At 40.6% G+C, this 18,886-nt stretch overlaps 1 protein-coding gene across 27 annotated transcripts in view; it reads left to right on the forward strand.

Annotated features, from left to right (window-relative positions):
* MEF2C (myocyte enhancer factor 2C) overlaps positions 1-18,886 on the forward strand; it is a 170,394-nt gene that overhangs the window by 128,434 nt on the left and 23,074 nt on the right. For all 27 annotated transcript variants that reach the window (XM_083404121.1, XM_083404126.1, XM_083404118.1 and 24 more), the window contains 2 exons: positions 7,276-7,462; positions 9,875-9,922. In XM_083404121.1, coding sequence (XP_083260247.1) covers positions 7,276-7,462; positions 9,875-9,922 — 235 coding nt within the window. The remainder of the gene's footprint in view (positions 1-7,275; positions 7,463-9,874; positions 9,923-18,886) is intronic.

An 18,886-nucleotide genomic window follows, 5' to 3' on the forward strand; every position in this document is an offset into this window, starting at 1 on the left:
TACCCTAAGCTTTAACAAGAAGAGGAGTAAATGTGTTTCTTTTCAGCAGTGTGTGAAGGGGCTTCGTGTGTTTCAAAATGCATATGTCCCATAGTTTATGGCTGGCAGTTGAAATGAAAATGTGGAGCGCAAACTAGCTTTAAAATTTCATAATGAAAGGCATTGGGGTCAGCCCAAATCAACACAACTATCTCCAGTACAGTAACTGCCCTGCATGCTTGCTCATATCCAGAGCTGAAGTTGTTTTGTGACAGCCAAATGCTTGCAGTGCACACAATGATATGTGGGCTGGCCTTAGGCCAGGCCATTTCAAGAGCGCAACAGGGCTTTTTTACAGTGAAGACAATCTGCACAATCTGTGTGCTCAAGACAGCGGGTATGTGAATGCCACAGTTCCTAGTTTGCACACCAGTTACCATGCTGACATTGTCTGAGTGTCTCAGTCCTAAGCCTGTATGATCTCCTGTGTGATCTCGCCAAGGGCCATCTCCAACATTCCTTTTTATATGCAGTGGACCACTTTTTATTGTGTTAGCTTTTACAATAGTTCCCTTTTTTCTGGGGTGGCCACACATTGCAGCCATCTGAGAGAGAAGTTGCAAGTTGGGCTGAATAAGGCATGCCCCTTTTCTGACAGAACCCACATTTAGAGCAAACCTTTGAAAGGGCAGCATTGGGCATCAGTTTGTTTGTTTTTATTTTTAAAAAAAGAGTGTGTGTTTTAATATCTCCACATTGTGTTTTCACATTTGTGGACACACCCACATCTTCTGATGTTCATGAGATTGCAGTCAATGTTACCTCTGTGGTCTGCCTGCAACATACCTAAAATGATCCAGTGTGGTGGAGTGGTTAAAGAATAAGGTGAGGAGCAGGGAGATTGAAGTTCAAATCATTACTCAGCCAGCAAGCTCACTGGCTAACCTTGGACCAGACACCATCTTTTAGCCTTTGTCTGGAGTAAAGGAACAGGGATGGAACAACCACCTACATTGCCATAACCTCTTTGAAGAAAATGCAACAGAGGACTTTTTAAAATGCTGGTATTGATGTGTCCATTTTTATTCTCTGCATGAGGCTAGAGAAGAAGGCCTTTACACAAGAGACATCATCACAGAAAATGATTTATCTCTTAGAGAAGTGGCTGTGTATCTAAAGTAGCAGGTTCACATCAGGCAGCTCTAAGGGCTGGTTCTCAATTTACATTCTGTACTCTAGAACGGATGCCCAAGCTGAAAATCCATGACACTCTCATAACGTGTAGAGGAGTCTCTTACAGCCTGTTAAACTATTCAGAAGCAGGAAGAAGGAAAGGATTGAGTATCTGCTTCCAAGAATTAAAAAAACAGTACATGCTTGACAAGATCAGTGTCCATGCCTTAGTACAAAATGCAATTGGAGACTGAAATACTGTACCTAGATCCTAAGGTTAAGTGTATGTTAGCAGTAGTTCAGTTGTGTTTCACATGCACTTTACCATCTGCACTTGCAATGGCCTTCACCATTGCAGGGAGGGCCTATCCTTTGCTTGTGAAAGTTCCCATGTTTGATCATGTAGCTATGCTAGCATCTGTGCCTGATATACTGGAGAACTGCCTGTAGTCAGAGTAGACAATAGATAGACCAGTGATATGACTCAGTTTAGGGCAGCTTCCAAAATACATAAGGGTGCAGTCATGAATTGAGGTGTCCATCTGATCACAGGAGCACCAGGTCTTTCCAAGCTGCATCAGTCCTATGCACTCTGCCTCTGTCACCATCATCAGTATTGCAGACAGGGCCTGAGTTCATCACTCAGTTTGGCCTGACAGGTTTCAACAATGAAAAAGGAAATTAACAAGGTAATCAGGACTCAGAAATGATTTGTAGGGGGGAAATATGATACCTGTTTAGCCATTTTTCTGGGCTTATAAGGAAAGAAAAACAAGGCCAGAAATGTATTTCCCAGGGAATAGGGGTTATGAAATGCTATTTTGATAGTCTAGAAAGGATTCATGTGCACATCAGCCAAAACATCTGATAGCAATTATACATTTATTTGGGCTGCAAAAGATTCTGAAAGCTTATAAGGAAATGCAGCTATGAAGGTCACTTTACCATAATATATTTTTAAGGTCGTGACAGGTTGAAATTAGAAAGCAAGACCATTTCAGCACTGCACTACATTGGAGTCAATGACTGCAAAGCATTTCAGGTTCTCTTTTTCCAAATTGCCAGTGTTTGAGTGGTTCGGAAATACCAAATAGATCCCCTTACAAATTTGTATTTGATCTGTTCTGTGATTTTTGAGATGGATGCAAACTGAACATGGCAGCAGTCACTGGTAATTCTGGCAAAGAAGACAGATAGCATAGCATAACGGACACATTCCACTGGGAAACTCTCTGCACAAGCCCCATTGTAATGAAAAAGAAAGTATTATGGGAACAATTAAAAGGATGTTCATGGCAGGCAACCCAAGATTGGCCCGAAGGGTTTCTGAGGTTCTACATATGTTTTCATATAGCACAAGATCATTGAAACAAGAGTTTTCCATTGACTTAACTGGCCTCAAGACAGATACAAAACTGCTTGTTCAAATGAAGTGCAGTTGAGAACCAGCTGCTTTACTCTATGCTTCTTAGGCAAATTGGTGTTATTTTATGATAACTTGTTTGCATATGTATTATCCATAAATAGAAATGTACTGCAAGCCCGGCTTTTAGAGTGACGGGTATTCATGGACAAGCTTCTTTTCTCCTTATTGTAACGTAATGACTAGGTCATCCACACCTTTTCCAGTAGTCTGTCTGCCTCCTTTTCTATAAGCTTATTTTACCTGTGTGTATCATTCCCTAGCCATATCCAGAAATGCTTTTTATATCCTCCCAATTCTTGCCACTTCACTCTGCCCTAGCATAGAGCTTGAACATTTAAAAGCTGTAGGGAACAATCCACCTTTGTCTTAAGCGTAAGCAAGCCCAGCTGAAATAAACTGGAGTTGCAAAGGAACACAGTTGTACGTTTTCCCTACATGCATGGTAAACCAATCATTCCCCTCAAATTCACTTTGATACGTGACCATGATGAAAGACTACACAAACCCTGCTGATCCTACAGAAAGGAAAGGATCTCTTAGCACCCTGCCAGGTCAAATGGCTTCACACTAGCCTGTTCACTAAAGCGGCTTGGAAATGGAATTATTACATCCACTTTGACATAGGTTCATTTTGTAGACACTTACATGAGCCTGTTTGAGTCTTGGCAGGTTTGAAATTCAAAATAATTATTTTTAAAAAAACAGCTTGCCATTTCGTGTGTATGGTCTTGATTTTAGGGGAGCAGTGATGATCTGAGACTGCTTTGTATTGTGTACTATTTACTATCCAAAATCTCTAGTTTCTACTATGTAATGGCAAACTGTAAAATCCCAAGGCCCAAAGACACAAAGGCAGCGCCTTTGTGGAAGCTAATCAGGTGTGAGCCTTCAGTGCCTGGATGGGAGATGGTTTCCTGGGAACCCAATGCATGCAACCTTGAGTTTGCTCATGGAAGAAAGGCGGGATAGAAATGAAATAAATAAAAACAAGAAGTTGCTATTGGAGGCTTTGAGCAGCAATAAACTACACACAGGCAACTCACTTCTAGGCTTTTTTGAATTTGAGGTTGCTCTTTGATTGCAAATGAATCACCCAGAAAGACTGAAATCTTCGCTCTGTTGTGTAAGAGAAGAGCTGTTGACTTGGGTTGCAATTTCAGCCTATTTGCCCTTTTTATTTTTGTTTTTAAGTGAAGAGGGGTTAGACTCTATTCGCAGCTCACAAATTCCAAGAAGTTCCTGTCGCATCATCCCAGCATTTGGGCTTTGAGCTGTAAAGGGTGAATTTCATCCATTGTGTTTCTATACTTGGATACATAATTGTATGATATTTTAAATTACATGGTACATACGTTTCCTAAGAAACTAAGCCTTCATCATAACTCATGCGTCTTCCATTGCTGCGGTGTATGTGTTGAAAAACAGGCTCTTCTCCCCGACCCTCATGAGACAGGTTAAGTGTGGAAGCAGAAGAGATTTTTATTTTTCATTTTGGGTTAGAAGAAATTTCATGCCAGGGTTTTGCGACACAGCAATGACTCTCCCTATTTTTAGATTGGCTTCAGACATTCTAAAAGGGCAGCAGCAGAGGAAGCGCAAGTGAATTGCAATTTTTTGAACTGCCCTTTTGAGGTTAGAGGCACAAGAGTTAGTTTTTTTAGTGTGTCGAAAGCAGCCCGAGAGTCAAGGATCGCCCCACTTCCATCTCTGTGAAATGGGTCTTGCAAGATTTGGTATTGTTTCTTAAAAAAAACCCTGCAAAATTTGTTTGATAACAGAGAACACAAGAATCGCCTTTCAAATCACCATCAGCTCCCTAAAGAGCTATTGCAATTCTCCAGACTGGTATTGTAATGCTACTAGTAGTAATATTAATAATGACTTGTATTTAACAAGTCTGATTGGGGGTATAATTCAGCACCATCTGGAGAACACCCAGGTTGGCTACCCAAACCTAGGGGTCAACTATCTATATCCCCCTATTGACCTCTGCTGTTTTGGTAGCTCCTGGCTAAGACAGAGTTAAGTTTATTAGGTTGCTTCCTATGAATGCACATGGAAACAGTTTCTGAGAGAAACTGTTTTCCTCAATGATAATAACATTACCAGTAAGTGATGTGCATTGTTTTTTACAGCTACTGCTCTGTGGGCTTTGGTATCTTAGATTCCACTGATAGGGAATGTTCCCTGGAGAGTTTCATCTCCAAAAGTTCCTTTTTTCACAAGCAGATGTATATTCAACTTGCAAAATGATTATACCTTATGAAGGACAAGAGGAATAACTTCTTTCTTACTGCCTGATAACTCTATGACTGCAATAAGGGAGGGGTGAAGTTCTGGATGTTGTGGGGGGAGGAGGAGGGGTAGACCCCTTCCATTCCATTTTCCTTTTCCCCAAGTCATACCAAAGTAAATAGAAAGGAGAAATGGACTATACCAGCTGAATGGAGCAGGCTTACCAGCTGGTAAAGCCAATTTCACTCCTAAAATAAACAGGAGAAAACGAGGGAGAAAAAGTAGTCACACTTTTTTTTTTTTTAAAAAAAAAAAAGGCATCAGTATAGATTAAATCTAGGTAAGTATTTGTCTTTTCAGCACATCTTTTAAGAATTAAAATTTCAAAATTGAACTGAGACTGAGTAAACATATATTGCTCATCATGGGCCTTATTCAGTATGTACCTGTGAAAGTTGCTCTACACAGCAGCCATGCATCAGTTGCAGCAGTGTTGGTCACACTGCTTCCAAGTAGTTTCCATATAAATTGAAAAATACCATCAAAATTGCCAAATTTTGGAAAAGGCTGCTTTAGACCCAATGAAATGACAACAGCTAGGCTTGATACAGGTCGGTCTAATCATGCAACTTCCATAGTACAGGCCATATTGTGCCTTCCATAGTTATTGCTGTGGAATGCTCAAAAACAAAGCATATGAACCAGCTTATAAAGTAATGCTGTTTTGACACTTTTAATGTATTTCCATTCAACCTGACAAAGATTTCGTTATAACTTGAAAGTCTGCACATACCAATCCCAACTGAAGTTGTTGTTGTTGTTGTTTTATGCTGGTTCTATCTTTGGATGTGATTTATTATTACTAATAATTTTCAACTTCTGCATTAAGCATGAAATGCTTTGTACATATTAAAAAAAACAGTATATTTTAAAGCTATGGTAGAACTCCACTGGGAAAACATAACTTAAAATAAACAGTAAGTGCTGAGTGTACTTCAAGCTCTAGCATAGATTGTCATTTCTGACTTGGTATATTTCCCCAATAAATGAGAGCAGGAATGGGACCTAGTGCCTACCTTTGTAGGTTTTGTGGAGAATCCATAACAAAACCATGATAATCGTCATCATCCTTGCAATAATCCCTTAAAATAGTTTCAGTATCATTATCCTTTCTTGCAGGGGGAAAGTGTATTCCTAGCCCTGTATTACAGCTCTGGACTCACCACTATGTTCTTTTTAAATGAACAAATTTCTCCAGGGTCAAACACTTTCAGCTCTGTGACATCACAGATTCAATTCTTCCCAGAGGAAGAATTCACCTCTATCCTATTCACTGAAGAGTTTTGGTCCAATAGATGCCTCCGCGGGTAGGATGGGGAAGTTGATTTTTGTCATTTTTCTTTTCCGCTACAGCAGCCACCACTACCTCCACTGTCAAAGATAGTCCAACCCTTTGGATCATATTTGTGGGGTGGGGAGAACAGACAAAAAATACTGCCTCCTCTCCACCTCTTCCTCCAAAAACAGCTTTCTGTGAGCAGAGGTCCACTCATGGGAGCTTAGGAGCCAGCCAATGTGTTGTTTTTTTCACATATATGGGTTGCAGGCAATGTTAGTTCTAGACCCACTGAAATTAATGAACATGACTAAATTGAGGCCAGTAATTTCAGTGGACCTAGAATTTAGTTGGATACAACCCATTGTCTCCATGAGTGTTACTTTGTTTTTTAAAATCTGTACTTGTCCTGATACATTCATGGAGATCAAGCAAAGTGAGTAAATTTTGCAAAAAGAAGAAGAAAGAATACAATATACTTGTCCCTTTCACAAAGCTGATCATAATCCCAAGCTTCTAAGATTCTTGAGACCGAAGCAAAAAGCTTCCCTTTTGCATTCCTCACCCTTCTAATATTTCTCTGTAAAGTGAAGTCATCGTAATCAAGTGTCTTTGATCTACATTCTTCTATGACACCATATTAAGATGCCGCAAGTAAGCAATTACAATTTCAGTGAATGGAAGAAAGCTAAAAATTGAAACTTAATGAAACAGGGTTTTCTTTTAAACAGAACTGTGAGAGGAAAGACCTCTCCAGTCTTTCAATACAAAGGAAATGTAGAAATAGGAGATGGGTGTTTGGGGAGAAAATAAATATTAATTCACGATCCATTAAGCATTTTAAAAAGGCTTTTCTCAAAGTTCAATGCTGTGCGGATTTACTCAGAGTAAGTCCCACTGTGTTCAACGGAACATGCTCATGAGTTAGTCGTACAGGATTGCTGCCTCAGAGGTTAAAAGCTTGCTGGTAGTGACATTTCATGTTCCTGACTCTTTTCTGTGTTCTTTTAACCAGTGGTTACAACATATTTGCACTAAAAGTAGCATAAGTGTTCTCTGAGACTGTTGTGCCTCCTTACTATTCTTGTCTTTTGTTTCCTCCTCCTCCCCCCTTCCTCTTGTACAGGCTGTTCCACCACCTAACTTTGAGATGCCAGTTTCTATCCCAGTGTCCAATCACAACAGCTTGGTATACAGCAACCCTGTAAGCTCATTGGGTAACCCCAACCTGTTGCCTCTGGCCCACCCTTCCTTACAGCGGAATAGCATGTCTCCTGGTGTGACACACCGGCCACCGAGTGCAGGAAACACAGGTAAGGCACTACCCAATCCTATTTCTTCACTTTTAAGTTTGGAAAAGGGCTGTAGCTTAGTGGTAGAGTATCTGCTTGCTTTTGGAATAGCCCAGGTTCAATCCCTGCCATCTCCAGGTTGGACGAAGAGAGACTCGTGTCTGAAATCCTGAAGAATTGCTGCCAGGTGGAGTGCACCAGGGTTTCCTAAACTTGGGTCTTCAGTTGTTTGTGGACTACAACTCCCATCATCCCTTGCTAGCAGAACCAGTGGTCAGAGATGATGGGAACTGTAGTCCAAAAACAGCTGGAGACCCAAGTTTAGGAAACCCTGGTATAGACAGTACTGAGATCATTTCCCAGAATTTTCATTTAAAAAGAAGTAAAGTTAAATTCTAAAAAGAGCTAAATCCTTTGTGAAATTAAAGATAATTAATATAAAGAAGACAATGTTTTTAATATGAAGAGAATTAATGGACTCAAGCTACTGGGAATGTTTGTGTAACACCCAACTAAACGAATGAATATTCATGTGGTAACTTGTTCACGAACATGAAGTAAAATGGTTCTCTTTAGAAAGTGTCTATAGGCTTCTGACAATAAATCTTTTTTACCCTACTGTTGTCCTGTTAAAGACTGTTTCAAAAAGTAGGCTCTGAATCTAGGCCCATTTGTCGTCGTGTCATTAAAAAGCTACACATCTTCTTTCATAGAAGAAAAAACTGGGAAATGAGTTGGAAGTAGCGGGAGAGGTTAATCCTTGCTGGCAAAATAGGTCATTTGACTCCACAGTTAAGAGGCTAAAAGCAGCCTTTGTGATAATGTGTCAGGTCATTAGAATCTCACTGATGGTGATGTATTGTTTGAACTCCTGGCTTGTTTGTCTCACTGTACAAGCAAGACGTTGCCATCCACCCAGGTGTAGGATCACTTGTAAGTAGGATAAATAAGGATTAGGATCCTTCACTCTGTCTGATTGAAGCAGAGTCAGCCTTAAGCGTGTTGACCTCAGAAAAGTCAAGCAAGGTCTCCACCGTAAGGAAGGTAGTAGAAAAAACAAGCCATTGATGCTTGCGAAAATACCAAGAATGTCATGCAAAAATACACCACCATTTGTTGGAAAGGTGTTAAGGGAAGTACTTCCAGTATGTCTTTGTAAGACTTCGACAACACAGGATTTGCTCCCTGTTGTTCCTGATATCATGCACTCCGGTCATGCAGGAGTCTGATTATGCCATTAGGGGGTGTAATGCGAATTCACAGTACACATGCAAAACACTTGAGTCCCCTAAAGAGCTGTTTGGATCCTAACCCTAATGTGCAGCTGGCATCCTAAAGTGTCATAACTGTGCATTTTGTGGGACTGGGAAACATGAGCAAAGGAAGCTGCCCATCTAACTCAGCACTGTCAATTTGATAGGCAGCAGTTCTCCAAGGTTTCAGGCCAAAGCCTTTCCCATCCCTGGTACCTGATATGCTTTTAAAAAAGGCAGAACAAAATATTGAAATGTCTTGCATTTCAGGGTGTTGGACTAGATGACCCTTGTGTCCCTTCCAGCTCTAAGATTATGTAACTCTATGAAGGATTGAAGCTGGGATTTTCTATAGTCACTGGGCAGGGAGGTTTCCTAGCACTGAGCAGACCTGCAACAGGTTGTCCCTTGTACTCTTGTGGGTGCTCAGGGTTCAAAGGCTGAAGACATCACCTTAGGTATGCCATGGCATTGTAAAGAGCCATCTCATATGTATAATTGGTGGTTGCTTGACATTTTCACTGCATTTGCACCACCTGAGTGTTAATTTGCTAGACTGGAAAAGTTGTGAGTGGCATGTAGATTATGAAGCAGCAGCGAACCAGCCTCACATTGGCACCAGGGCTGCTGTGGGCCTGCTGAGCCTTGCTTCTTATTGTAATAAAATAAAATAAAATATTTTGGAGTTATCGGGGGTGGCTGCCCAGACCTAAACACAGTTATGGATGCACATGTTATTTTGAAAGTAAAAATACTAATTTGGGCACCTGTTTTTGCCATTATTTTTAACAGCACCCTTTTCTGTAACAAAATAGCACTTATTCTCAAGTAAATGGGTTTATCATCAGGCAACAGAAGCAACAAACTCCATTTTACTCTTGCTGTCAAGATGATGCTAAAGTTTAAGCAAATATGAAATATAAACTATCACTTGCTCAGAGTATTATTACTATTATTATTGACAGAATGTCTGTGCAGTTCGAGACAAAATGGATCTGCTTACACGTATGTAGATAGAAGTCAGCATGGCTCAAGCAGCCTGATCTTTATAAGTACCCTGGTGGTAGGAACTCTGCTAGGGTTTGCATTGCTTTGAGGAGCAGGCTGTAATTTCTGTTTGACCTTTGTGGTTTCTTTCAGCTCCTCTCTCCATTTGACTATTTTATTTGTCTTCTCCTAGGTGGCCTGATGGGTGGGGACCTCACAACCGGTGCAGGCACCAGTGCAGGTAAACAGAGGAGTGTTTTATGTCCCCTTTTAAAATGGTTTCAGACTCCACAACAGAGAGCTAGCATGAAGCCGGTCTTAAAATAACTCTATATAATTTCATTAGGAGCAGAATTAGGTTAACCCTGGATACTTCTGAAAATCCTACTCCCAAGAGCCTTCTCGATATTAAACTTCCCAATTTCCGTGCATTTAAAGACTTCCTGTTGCTGTTGTTTTTAAAGACTTCTAATGTACTGTCACGGAGACTCTCGTTACCAAGAGTTCCCATCAGGCGTCACCTACGGTAATCAGAGGACCCTTTCACAAATCCCTCACTGAAGCTGTCACATACCAGTGTGTGGTGGGAAAGAAAAGGGGGGTGATTCAGGAATGGTTCTTGGGCCTACTCCATTGTTCTCATGCTACGTTAGAGCAGAAATCATGATTGTTCTTACACCACTGATTAAAAGGTGACTCGTGAAACTGGGTCCAAAGAATGCAAGTTTGAGTTACCTAACAACTCAACATTTTATCCAAGTGAATACTTAGATTCTGCACTAATCGCTCCTGTGTTTCAGCTTTTAAAAGCCATGGAGGCTGGTGATGTCTCATTGGATATGGCAGCATTAAAACCTCTGAAATAGCATAGAAATTTTGACATCGCATCAACATTATGCAGTTTGTGGCTGCAGAATTTGTGATGCTTTTTATGAATGCAATTTATTGTTGATTTTATGCTTTTTACTGCCTTGTGTGTGTGCTGTTTTTTAAACAAGTTTGTTTCTACAGTCACTTAAGTATAGAGAGTGTAGAAAGCACGATAATCTTCATTGTTAGTTTCCCCCACTTTTCTTGATTCTGTTAACCAAGTTCTGTTTCATGTTGGTGATATCTGTCTGAAGCATGTACTAGGATTCTTGACCTTTTATGTTAGAGAAACTTTAAAACTGCAGAGTAATAAGATAGGAATGGAACTTGATTGACCTACTAATGAGTGTCCTCTACTGGTTTGTTAAAGCATAGCAGTCTCCCCCCCCCCCACCTCCTTGCTCATAGGAAAGTGACAAGAATAATTTTTTGGTCTTTGGGAGAGGGTAACTTTCATGAATTGAAATGGAGATTTCACTGCATACAGAGTTGGTTTAAATATCACTAGTTTAGTTGACTTGAAAGACAGTTGGTGGGAGAGACTTCTCTTGACAACTAGAAAATGAGAGAAATTCTATTTTAAAAGTGTAAAATATATTGTTGACTGGAGAATTTGATTTAAAAAAAAAAAAAGTCCTGATGGCTCCTTCCTGTGGAAGAGTAGTGTTTGTATGAACAGATAAAAAGTGTGATTGTGCCCAGAATCCTGGTTCCTTTTGTGTTTAGACCTTATTGCAGATGTGCATTCTTCATGTCTTAAATTTGGAGCAGTAAGAAGAGTCATTTGCTGTAGGGCAGAAAGGAAGAGGAGAGGTCATTACGAGGTTGAAACGTCTGCCACAGTGGCATCATTCAACAATGGTTCTATTTTGGAGAGTCCCCTCTCCCTCTTAAATATCAAAAGTTCTTTGTTGACCATTTTTTCTTGAGGAACAGAGGCCCATGTGTACGTCGCCATTGCCATCTTAGAAGCTGATAGGGTGATCTTATGGATCAATTTGCCAGGGTATCCAGTCTTTGTCAAATTAGAAGTTCATGCATTTGCATTTTTCCTGTTGCACCTAAAAATAGCCAGTTTGCAACAAAGGAAGAAGAATGTAGTTGTTTTTGAGTTTTACTACTGTAATTATAAAAAGAAGCAACTTTTGATTGCTAACATAAGGGCATCAGTTCCTGCATTACTTTAACAAATTACACCATAATGCGAAGATGGGAAACGGGGGGGGGGGAGACCTACTTAGGTTAGATATACCCATGTTTTCAAAAGACTGCTATTTTGTTGGTTTGGAACGTTTGGTATAATAATCGTGAAATCATCCACAACTTTACCTTGGGAACCTACCCAAGACATAAATAGAGCCTGGAAATAGTGACTACTTTTTTTATTATCCCAAGCAATTAAATACCAGTAGTGGTATTTTTAACTAAAACCAAGGTTATCTCAGGTTTGCTAGAGTACATTTGTTCAAAACTTTTCTCCAGTTGGGTAGCTTATGCCATGTGACCATCACAACTGCCAACAAAATGAGAGTGGACTTCCTATTTAGTAGTGTTGCTAAGCTATAAATAAAGCCACGGGTTTGGCAACTTTCTTTGAAACAAGAAACTTGTGATTGAAAGGAAAGAATAAGAACTCTTTGACCTTAAGCCATCATGTTTTAAAACAATCCTATAGTTACATTCTTCATCTTAACACTCAACGAAGAGAAAAAACAACTGGCGATTAACCTATAAAATTTAAAATATTAGGTTGCTTTGTTTTCAAAGGGGCACACACATTAAAATGAGGCATAATCCTTTTCAAATTTGGGCAATAGGTTAAGAAGTATATATCAAGTATTGAAATGGGTTTTTAACTCTGACTATTATCTGGCCTATAATTTTCTTAATAACAGAATATTAGTATTAAATCTCAGGGGGAAACTCAACATATCAAATGAATAACACATTTTGTAAATGTATTGTGCATGTTCCCATTGCAAATGTGTTATTGGCTCTACAGAGGCTATCCTGATCCCATTAAAGTCATTTGTACCAACTCACACAGTTCAGGGAACTGAGACTATATCAATTTCTACTACTCTAAAGTAATACTACAATTTGCACTATGACCAACCTTTTATCTAATTGAACATGTTTTATCTAACTGTTCTCATATTTGTCATGTTGAACAGAATATTATCTGACTGCCTCCTGCCTCCCTTTTGCACTAGTGTACATTTTAAAATGGCAGTCCTCAATTTACCATAAATTTACCATAATTTACCACGAGGAGTTGCTACTACTTTGTCTGACATTTGGCCCACTAGATGTCTGGCAGTGGAGATGGCAATGCCATCATTTTTGTTGAATAGTGGGTAGACATAGCAGACGATGCAGCGATTTCTCCAAAGCAGCTCTTTATTTGTAAGCTGGAACAGAACTGAACTGAAGGGTTCAGCCAGCCTGCTTATATAGAGCTCCACTAGAACGCAACAGTAACCATTTTCTATAACTATCCAATCACTGAACGTCACTTTTGATCCCTTATTTGCATATGTGGACCTGAACTATCTACAGTATCCCCCTGCTGGCCCAGGGTGAGAACTTCAGTACATAACAATTTTCACATCATGCTAAGCTAAACCATAGCTTAGTGCAAACTTTCTAGCTCCTGAGGAGGAGGCTGTGGATGCTATGCTCCTCCTGGGACTTTCTAGGTAAGCACAGAGCAGCAGCTAATCAAGGTTTGGTTTAGTGTGTTGTCCAAGCACGGGATTGTGGTTAAGGTCTCTCCTTCTTACTCATGCCTGTAGCCAAACCTTGGCTAAGCTACCATCCTGTGCTGACCTAAAAAGCCTGAGGAGGAACAAAGCCGGTGCGAGCAACTCTCCTGGAGCAAGTCTCTCACTTATTCCCAAATAAAGGTGAGTAGTTGCATTCTCCTGTTACACAGTGCTGTAGGGCTCACCACCAGCGCCATGCAAACATCTTAGAATCTAAAGCTTAGATGCTGCAAGCCCTGTACTAGCTATGTGTTGCAACATTCCCATGGAGGAGGAGATAGGTGGTAATTGTCCCTAACACTCTAGCTGCAGAAGGGCTTTTTGCCAAGTTAATGGGCTTTTGACTCCTTGAGGGTTACTATAGTTGCCGTAACCCTCTTCATGGAAGCTGATGACCCCTTCCCATTTCCAGTTATGAAATGAAAGGGTAATCTTCATGTTTAGTAAGTATGGATACATGTGTCTGTGTCTGTGTCTCTGTGTATTTCTCTGGTGCATTCTTTATTTTTCAGTGCCTCCCTCTTCAAATAAGTTTTTAGAAACTAATGTACAAAATGTCCCATAAATGATCTTTGTGTTCTGCAAACTGCATCTCATAGAATTGCATTCTACACCTGCCCTTACATAGGAAGTAACCACAAAAATCTGCCAGGAAAAAAGCCTTAAAAATCAGAGGGAGAGAGAGAGAGAGACATAAGGCAAAGGCAAACATTAAGCTAACTAGAGAAGACTTCTTCTAAATTAAACAAATCAGATATTTTCAACAAGGCAGCAGGTATTCAAAATGCTCCCCTGGCCACCTACTCCTTGAAAGTCCATCACCTTTACCACATATGTGAAGTGAAGTGATAGGCAGGAAGTGCCTGGCAGCAACAGATGCCGTATAAAAGCTTCCTCTTGGAATTGTAAGCTCAACATGACAGTGATTGTCAGACTTGGCCAGCTTTAAGCATTGGGCCTCTTAGCTAGATTATATCTTGTTAGCATTACACTACTCATTTTGCTGCTTTTGGTCACACGTTGGCCGGGTATCAATTTATTATACATTTCTGCTAGCATTTCAAACTAAATACAAATGAAGGTAATAGCTATTTATAATTTATGGGTCTCTAGGCCGGAAGAATTCTGGGCATGTTTTCAAAATAACATAACTTAAAGGAATGATTTGCAAAATGAAAAAAAAGAAAAAGAAAAAGAAGGCAATATGCCCAAATAAGCTTATACCAAACAGACGCAGTATGAAGCAAGTAGTAGTGAGACTCTGAGCCGATCCTAAAATAACACGAGGCACCCAAAACTCATAAACATCAATGCTATGTACACCTAGTTCCCCTTTGTGCCTTGGCAATGCCAATCTAAGCAAACACGCGCACACACATACACATGTGCCACTGGTAGGCAACCTAACTTTATTAGTAGCATTCCACATTCCTTTAGCTCTGACAGTGTGCTACATGCTGTACAGAATGTGATTATTTGCCTCCAGATAGTGCTTTAGTAGCTTTTAGATATGCCCTGGTCACTGGGATGTTGCACAGAATACTGTGAATGTCATTGCAACCCTGTACATGTCCCCTGGAAGATAAGCTCACTTGAGTTCAGTGGGGCTTAGCTGGCAGGTAAGTGAGTGTAGGGTTGCAGCCAAAATGTAAACACTAGCTGCAAGGATACGATCAAAAATGCAACCAGCTCAAAAAGCTTTCGCAAATACAGCATCTCCAAACACGATGGATGCCAGAGTCAACACATATTGGCAAAATAAGTACCAACCTCACGTTGCCCTCAATTTTTTATACCACAAATGTTCTGGTATATTTTTGTCTGCGTTTGTTGCACTATTATTGCCTTCTGGCAGCAGTAATGTGATTGCATTGGGCAAGCATCGCAACCAACTAATAAAACAAAATAAATCCACCCCAATGCTTTGTCATTATGTTGTGAACTTACTGCAGAATACAGCCACCATTTCACACCAGTCTGCAGTTGGCCCCTCATTTACTCAGGTGTGCCTGGTCAGTGTTCTGAAATCCATTTTGCACCTGGAACTGCAGGTGACCCATGGCATCTGGCTGGCCACTGTGGAAACAGAATGCCAGACTAGATGGACTTTGGGTCTGATCCAGCAGCACTCTGCTTATGCACTGGCAGAGGAAGAGGAGTGCGGGGGGAGCGCACCACCCCTGGCAGCACAACCCCGAGGGGGTGCCATCACGGCTGCTCCCCTGCCCACGCTGGGCGCCATTGCCACGCCCCTTTATGCATGCCAGCCCTGCCCCCACCTGCTCTCCGCCACTGTGCTTATGTTATTAAGAGAGATGTTCCTGGCTCTATCTGATGATGAAGCTTAGCTTGTCCCTCAGATGAGGCAACCATCTTTCCTGGCTTTATATGTCTACCAGTTGTAATGTACCAGTATTGGGGGTTCCTACTGGAGCCTGCAGATGATGGTGAAGCCTCACTACTTTCAAGGATGTCCATTTCTGTGAGGACCAGTTTTATATCAGTGTGCCAGAGTCTGTGTTGGCTGCCAGTAACTTTCCAAGTATAATTGAAGGTTCCAGCAAAAACAGCCTGCAGGGAGCATTGATAGTTTCTGCTTCGGGAAAATGTGGCCTTTGCCATCTCTTTCAGCATTGTTTGCCTTAATATCATTCTCTTTTAAAAAGTGTTCTCAGTCTTACCTTCTCTCTAATTTACAATGTCTCAATATTTACCTTGGTACAATGATGGATTGAAAGAGTAAAATCATTGCACCAACTCTGAGAATCCCTCCGATTAAATGAGTCATAGAAGCTGCTAGTCTTTTCAATGTGAATTTTTTTTTTTTTAAGGATGATTGACTTTTTTCCTTAAATAACAAGCAATTAAGTTTATTCTTATTGGGAACCCACAGTTAAATAAAAAACTTTTGAGTTGCTGAAGTCTGTCCTCTCCACGTGCTGGTGCCAAGATGATTGTGGCGTGTTTTCTCTCTGCACACAGCAATCTGTCCTTTTATTCAGAGAGGGAGAGTACAAGGAAGCATTGCAAATCAGCAAACATCTGGATTTCATGCATACCCTTGAGTATTGAAAGAGATAGTTGATGCCTTCTGGATACTTGGCTGCAGCTGTGTGTTTGCTCCAGAATGAAAAGCAAGCCATGCATTTAACTCCTTGGAACAAGAAGTCCAGATTTTGCTCCTGGAACTATTGAGTTAAAACAATCCTTTCCCTTTAACTTTTCACATGAATTCTCTTTGAATCACTGGCTGCTTGATGTCCACATGCTTTGCAAGTGGATTAGCCTCTTGATAGTTGCGGAAGCTTTGACTTTGAGTAAAGTAAATAGAAAGAAATTGAGAAGAACCACACTTTGGGCCCATCCAGGTGTCCTTTTTTAATTGTGCATCCATAATGATTTGTGTTCGTTATGGTATTGGGGTGGATATAAAGTACATGATCCCACTTTAAGTATTGTTTGTACCAGCAAAAGTTTCAGGATGAGCATACTACTTTCTATGCAATACATGCATGTCCCAGAGCTTGCTGCTGAAATCCTGTAACTTTTAATGCTGCCTATTGAGGGAGGGGGGCTATTTTTGTTTCACTGTAGCACAGAATTGCCTCTCCAGATAGCAACAATGCAGTAACATTGGGGAAGCATCACAGAACAACTAATAAAGCAGAATGATGTGTGGATGTTCCAGTAAAAAATCCACTACTACCTTGGTTTAAGAACAGCTTAGTTTATGAACAACTTGGATTAAGAACGCTGCAAACCTGGAAGTAGGTGTTTTGGTTTGTGAACTTTGCCTTGGAATACGAACATGTTCCGCTTCCTGTTGAGTGTGTTCCGTTTGTAAATTGAGTCCCCCACTGATATGGGAAAACACACCTTGGTTTAAGAACGCTTTGGTTTAAGAACGGACTTCCGGAACAGATTAAGTTTGTAAACCAAGATGCCACTGTTATGCACTATTATTGTGCCAATGACATGTTGCAGATTACACACACACACACACACACACACACCAAAAAAACACACAACATGATTATGGAGGGGCTCTTTACTTTTCATTTCTGTTTGACCAGGGTTGCCTCCAAACTGTGATTATTTTGCCAGAGCCAAGCTTGCTGGGACTGCTGGGAGTTGTAGTTCAGCAACATTTGGTGGGCCAAAGATTCAAAGATTTTGTTGGGTTATAGGACCACTTAAAGCCATGGCAAAGTACCTTCGGTGTCTTGCTTCGTGAGACCAACCACACAGTATAGCAACAGCTCTAACCTTGAAGAAGGGGGAAACACAATGTTCACACTTTATGGCCATGCTCTATTTGATGTTAATTTTGGTCTGGGACAGCAGCTCAGAAAACAAATATCTGAGAGAGGCAATTGATTTCCAGCCACAGATAGAGGTAAATGAATAGCCCTCTATAGAAAGAAGAAGAAGAAAAAGCTTTCAGGTAGTCAAATGGGGATAAGTGCAAGGCAATAATCTACAGAATTGCAATGCATTCCCCTTGATGCTTCCCCAAAGGGGATGTTGTATTTTCCAGGAAGGTGTTTGGTCAAATTAGCTTTTTTTCTTCTTTTTTCTTGTTTGATTTAACACTCTAGGAAAGTTAAGCTACCACCACCACCCCGTCCCACACTAGAGAGAGAGAGGGAGAGTTAATGTAATTTGCTTTCTTGCATCTGTTGAGGGTGGGGGCCCACGGAGCAGATCAGATATGGATTCATCACCTGCATAATTGCTTTGCTGGACTCAAGCCCATCCCAGGACAGGCCGTCCGCACTTGGCAACTGTTGTTGGATTCTGCTGCTAATGAAAGTGTGGGAAGTTTGAGAAGCAGCAGCAAAATCTCACCGTGGATTGATTCCTTCCCAACTCTTGATTGTTATGCTTGTGGTCTCTGCAACCTTTTGAACTTGGAAAGTAATGGCAGTGTTATTTATTTATTTATTTATTTATTTATTTATTTATTTCTATTTCACATGTAATGCTTTAAAGAAGAGGCTGGGGACTCTTTGTAGAATTTCTTCTAGGGGCCTCATGCCAATGGTGAGAATAGCCAGAGGCAAAAGTGGCAATTCCCGAATAAACACCAACAATAATAACAAAGAGAGGTATGCTTATCAACAAAGGAGAAGTTCACATATATTTTTAGTATGCTATTTTTTTTTTAGTACCCCTGTTTTTTAGTATCCTTTTTTTAAAAGTATCCTTTGTCTATTCTTTCTAATCTGGGGGAAAATATTTTATACCACTTCTAAACATTGGAAGTTATGGGTGGGGTTCCCCCTAACCAGCCCTATCAGCAAAAACCCTTCTCAATAACTTCACTTTCACAATGGGGCTTCCCCCACTGTTCATGCCCTGCATGCTCTCCACACACCCTTGAAATTGGCTCTGGGAGGGTCAGGAGAAACCCCAGGATAGGCAGGAATTGTTCCATACTTGTGAGGATGGAGTGTTTGGAAGAGTGAGATGTTGAATCCCCACCACGCCGAAGACCTGAAAAATCCTTTTACGCACTCCCTGATTTGTTGTTTTGCAATGATGTGTTAATATTCTTACGGATGTGGGCT

This window comes from Podarcis tiliguerta (assembly GCF_965153285.1).
Source record: "Podarcis tiliguerta genome assembly, chromosome: 11".
In the NCBI taxonomy this organism is placed as follows: Eukaryota; Metazoa; Chordata; class Lepidosauria; order Squamata; family Lacertidae; genus Podarcis; species Podarcis tiliguerta.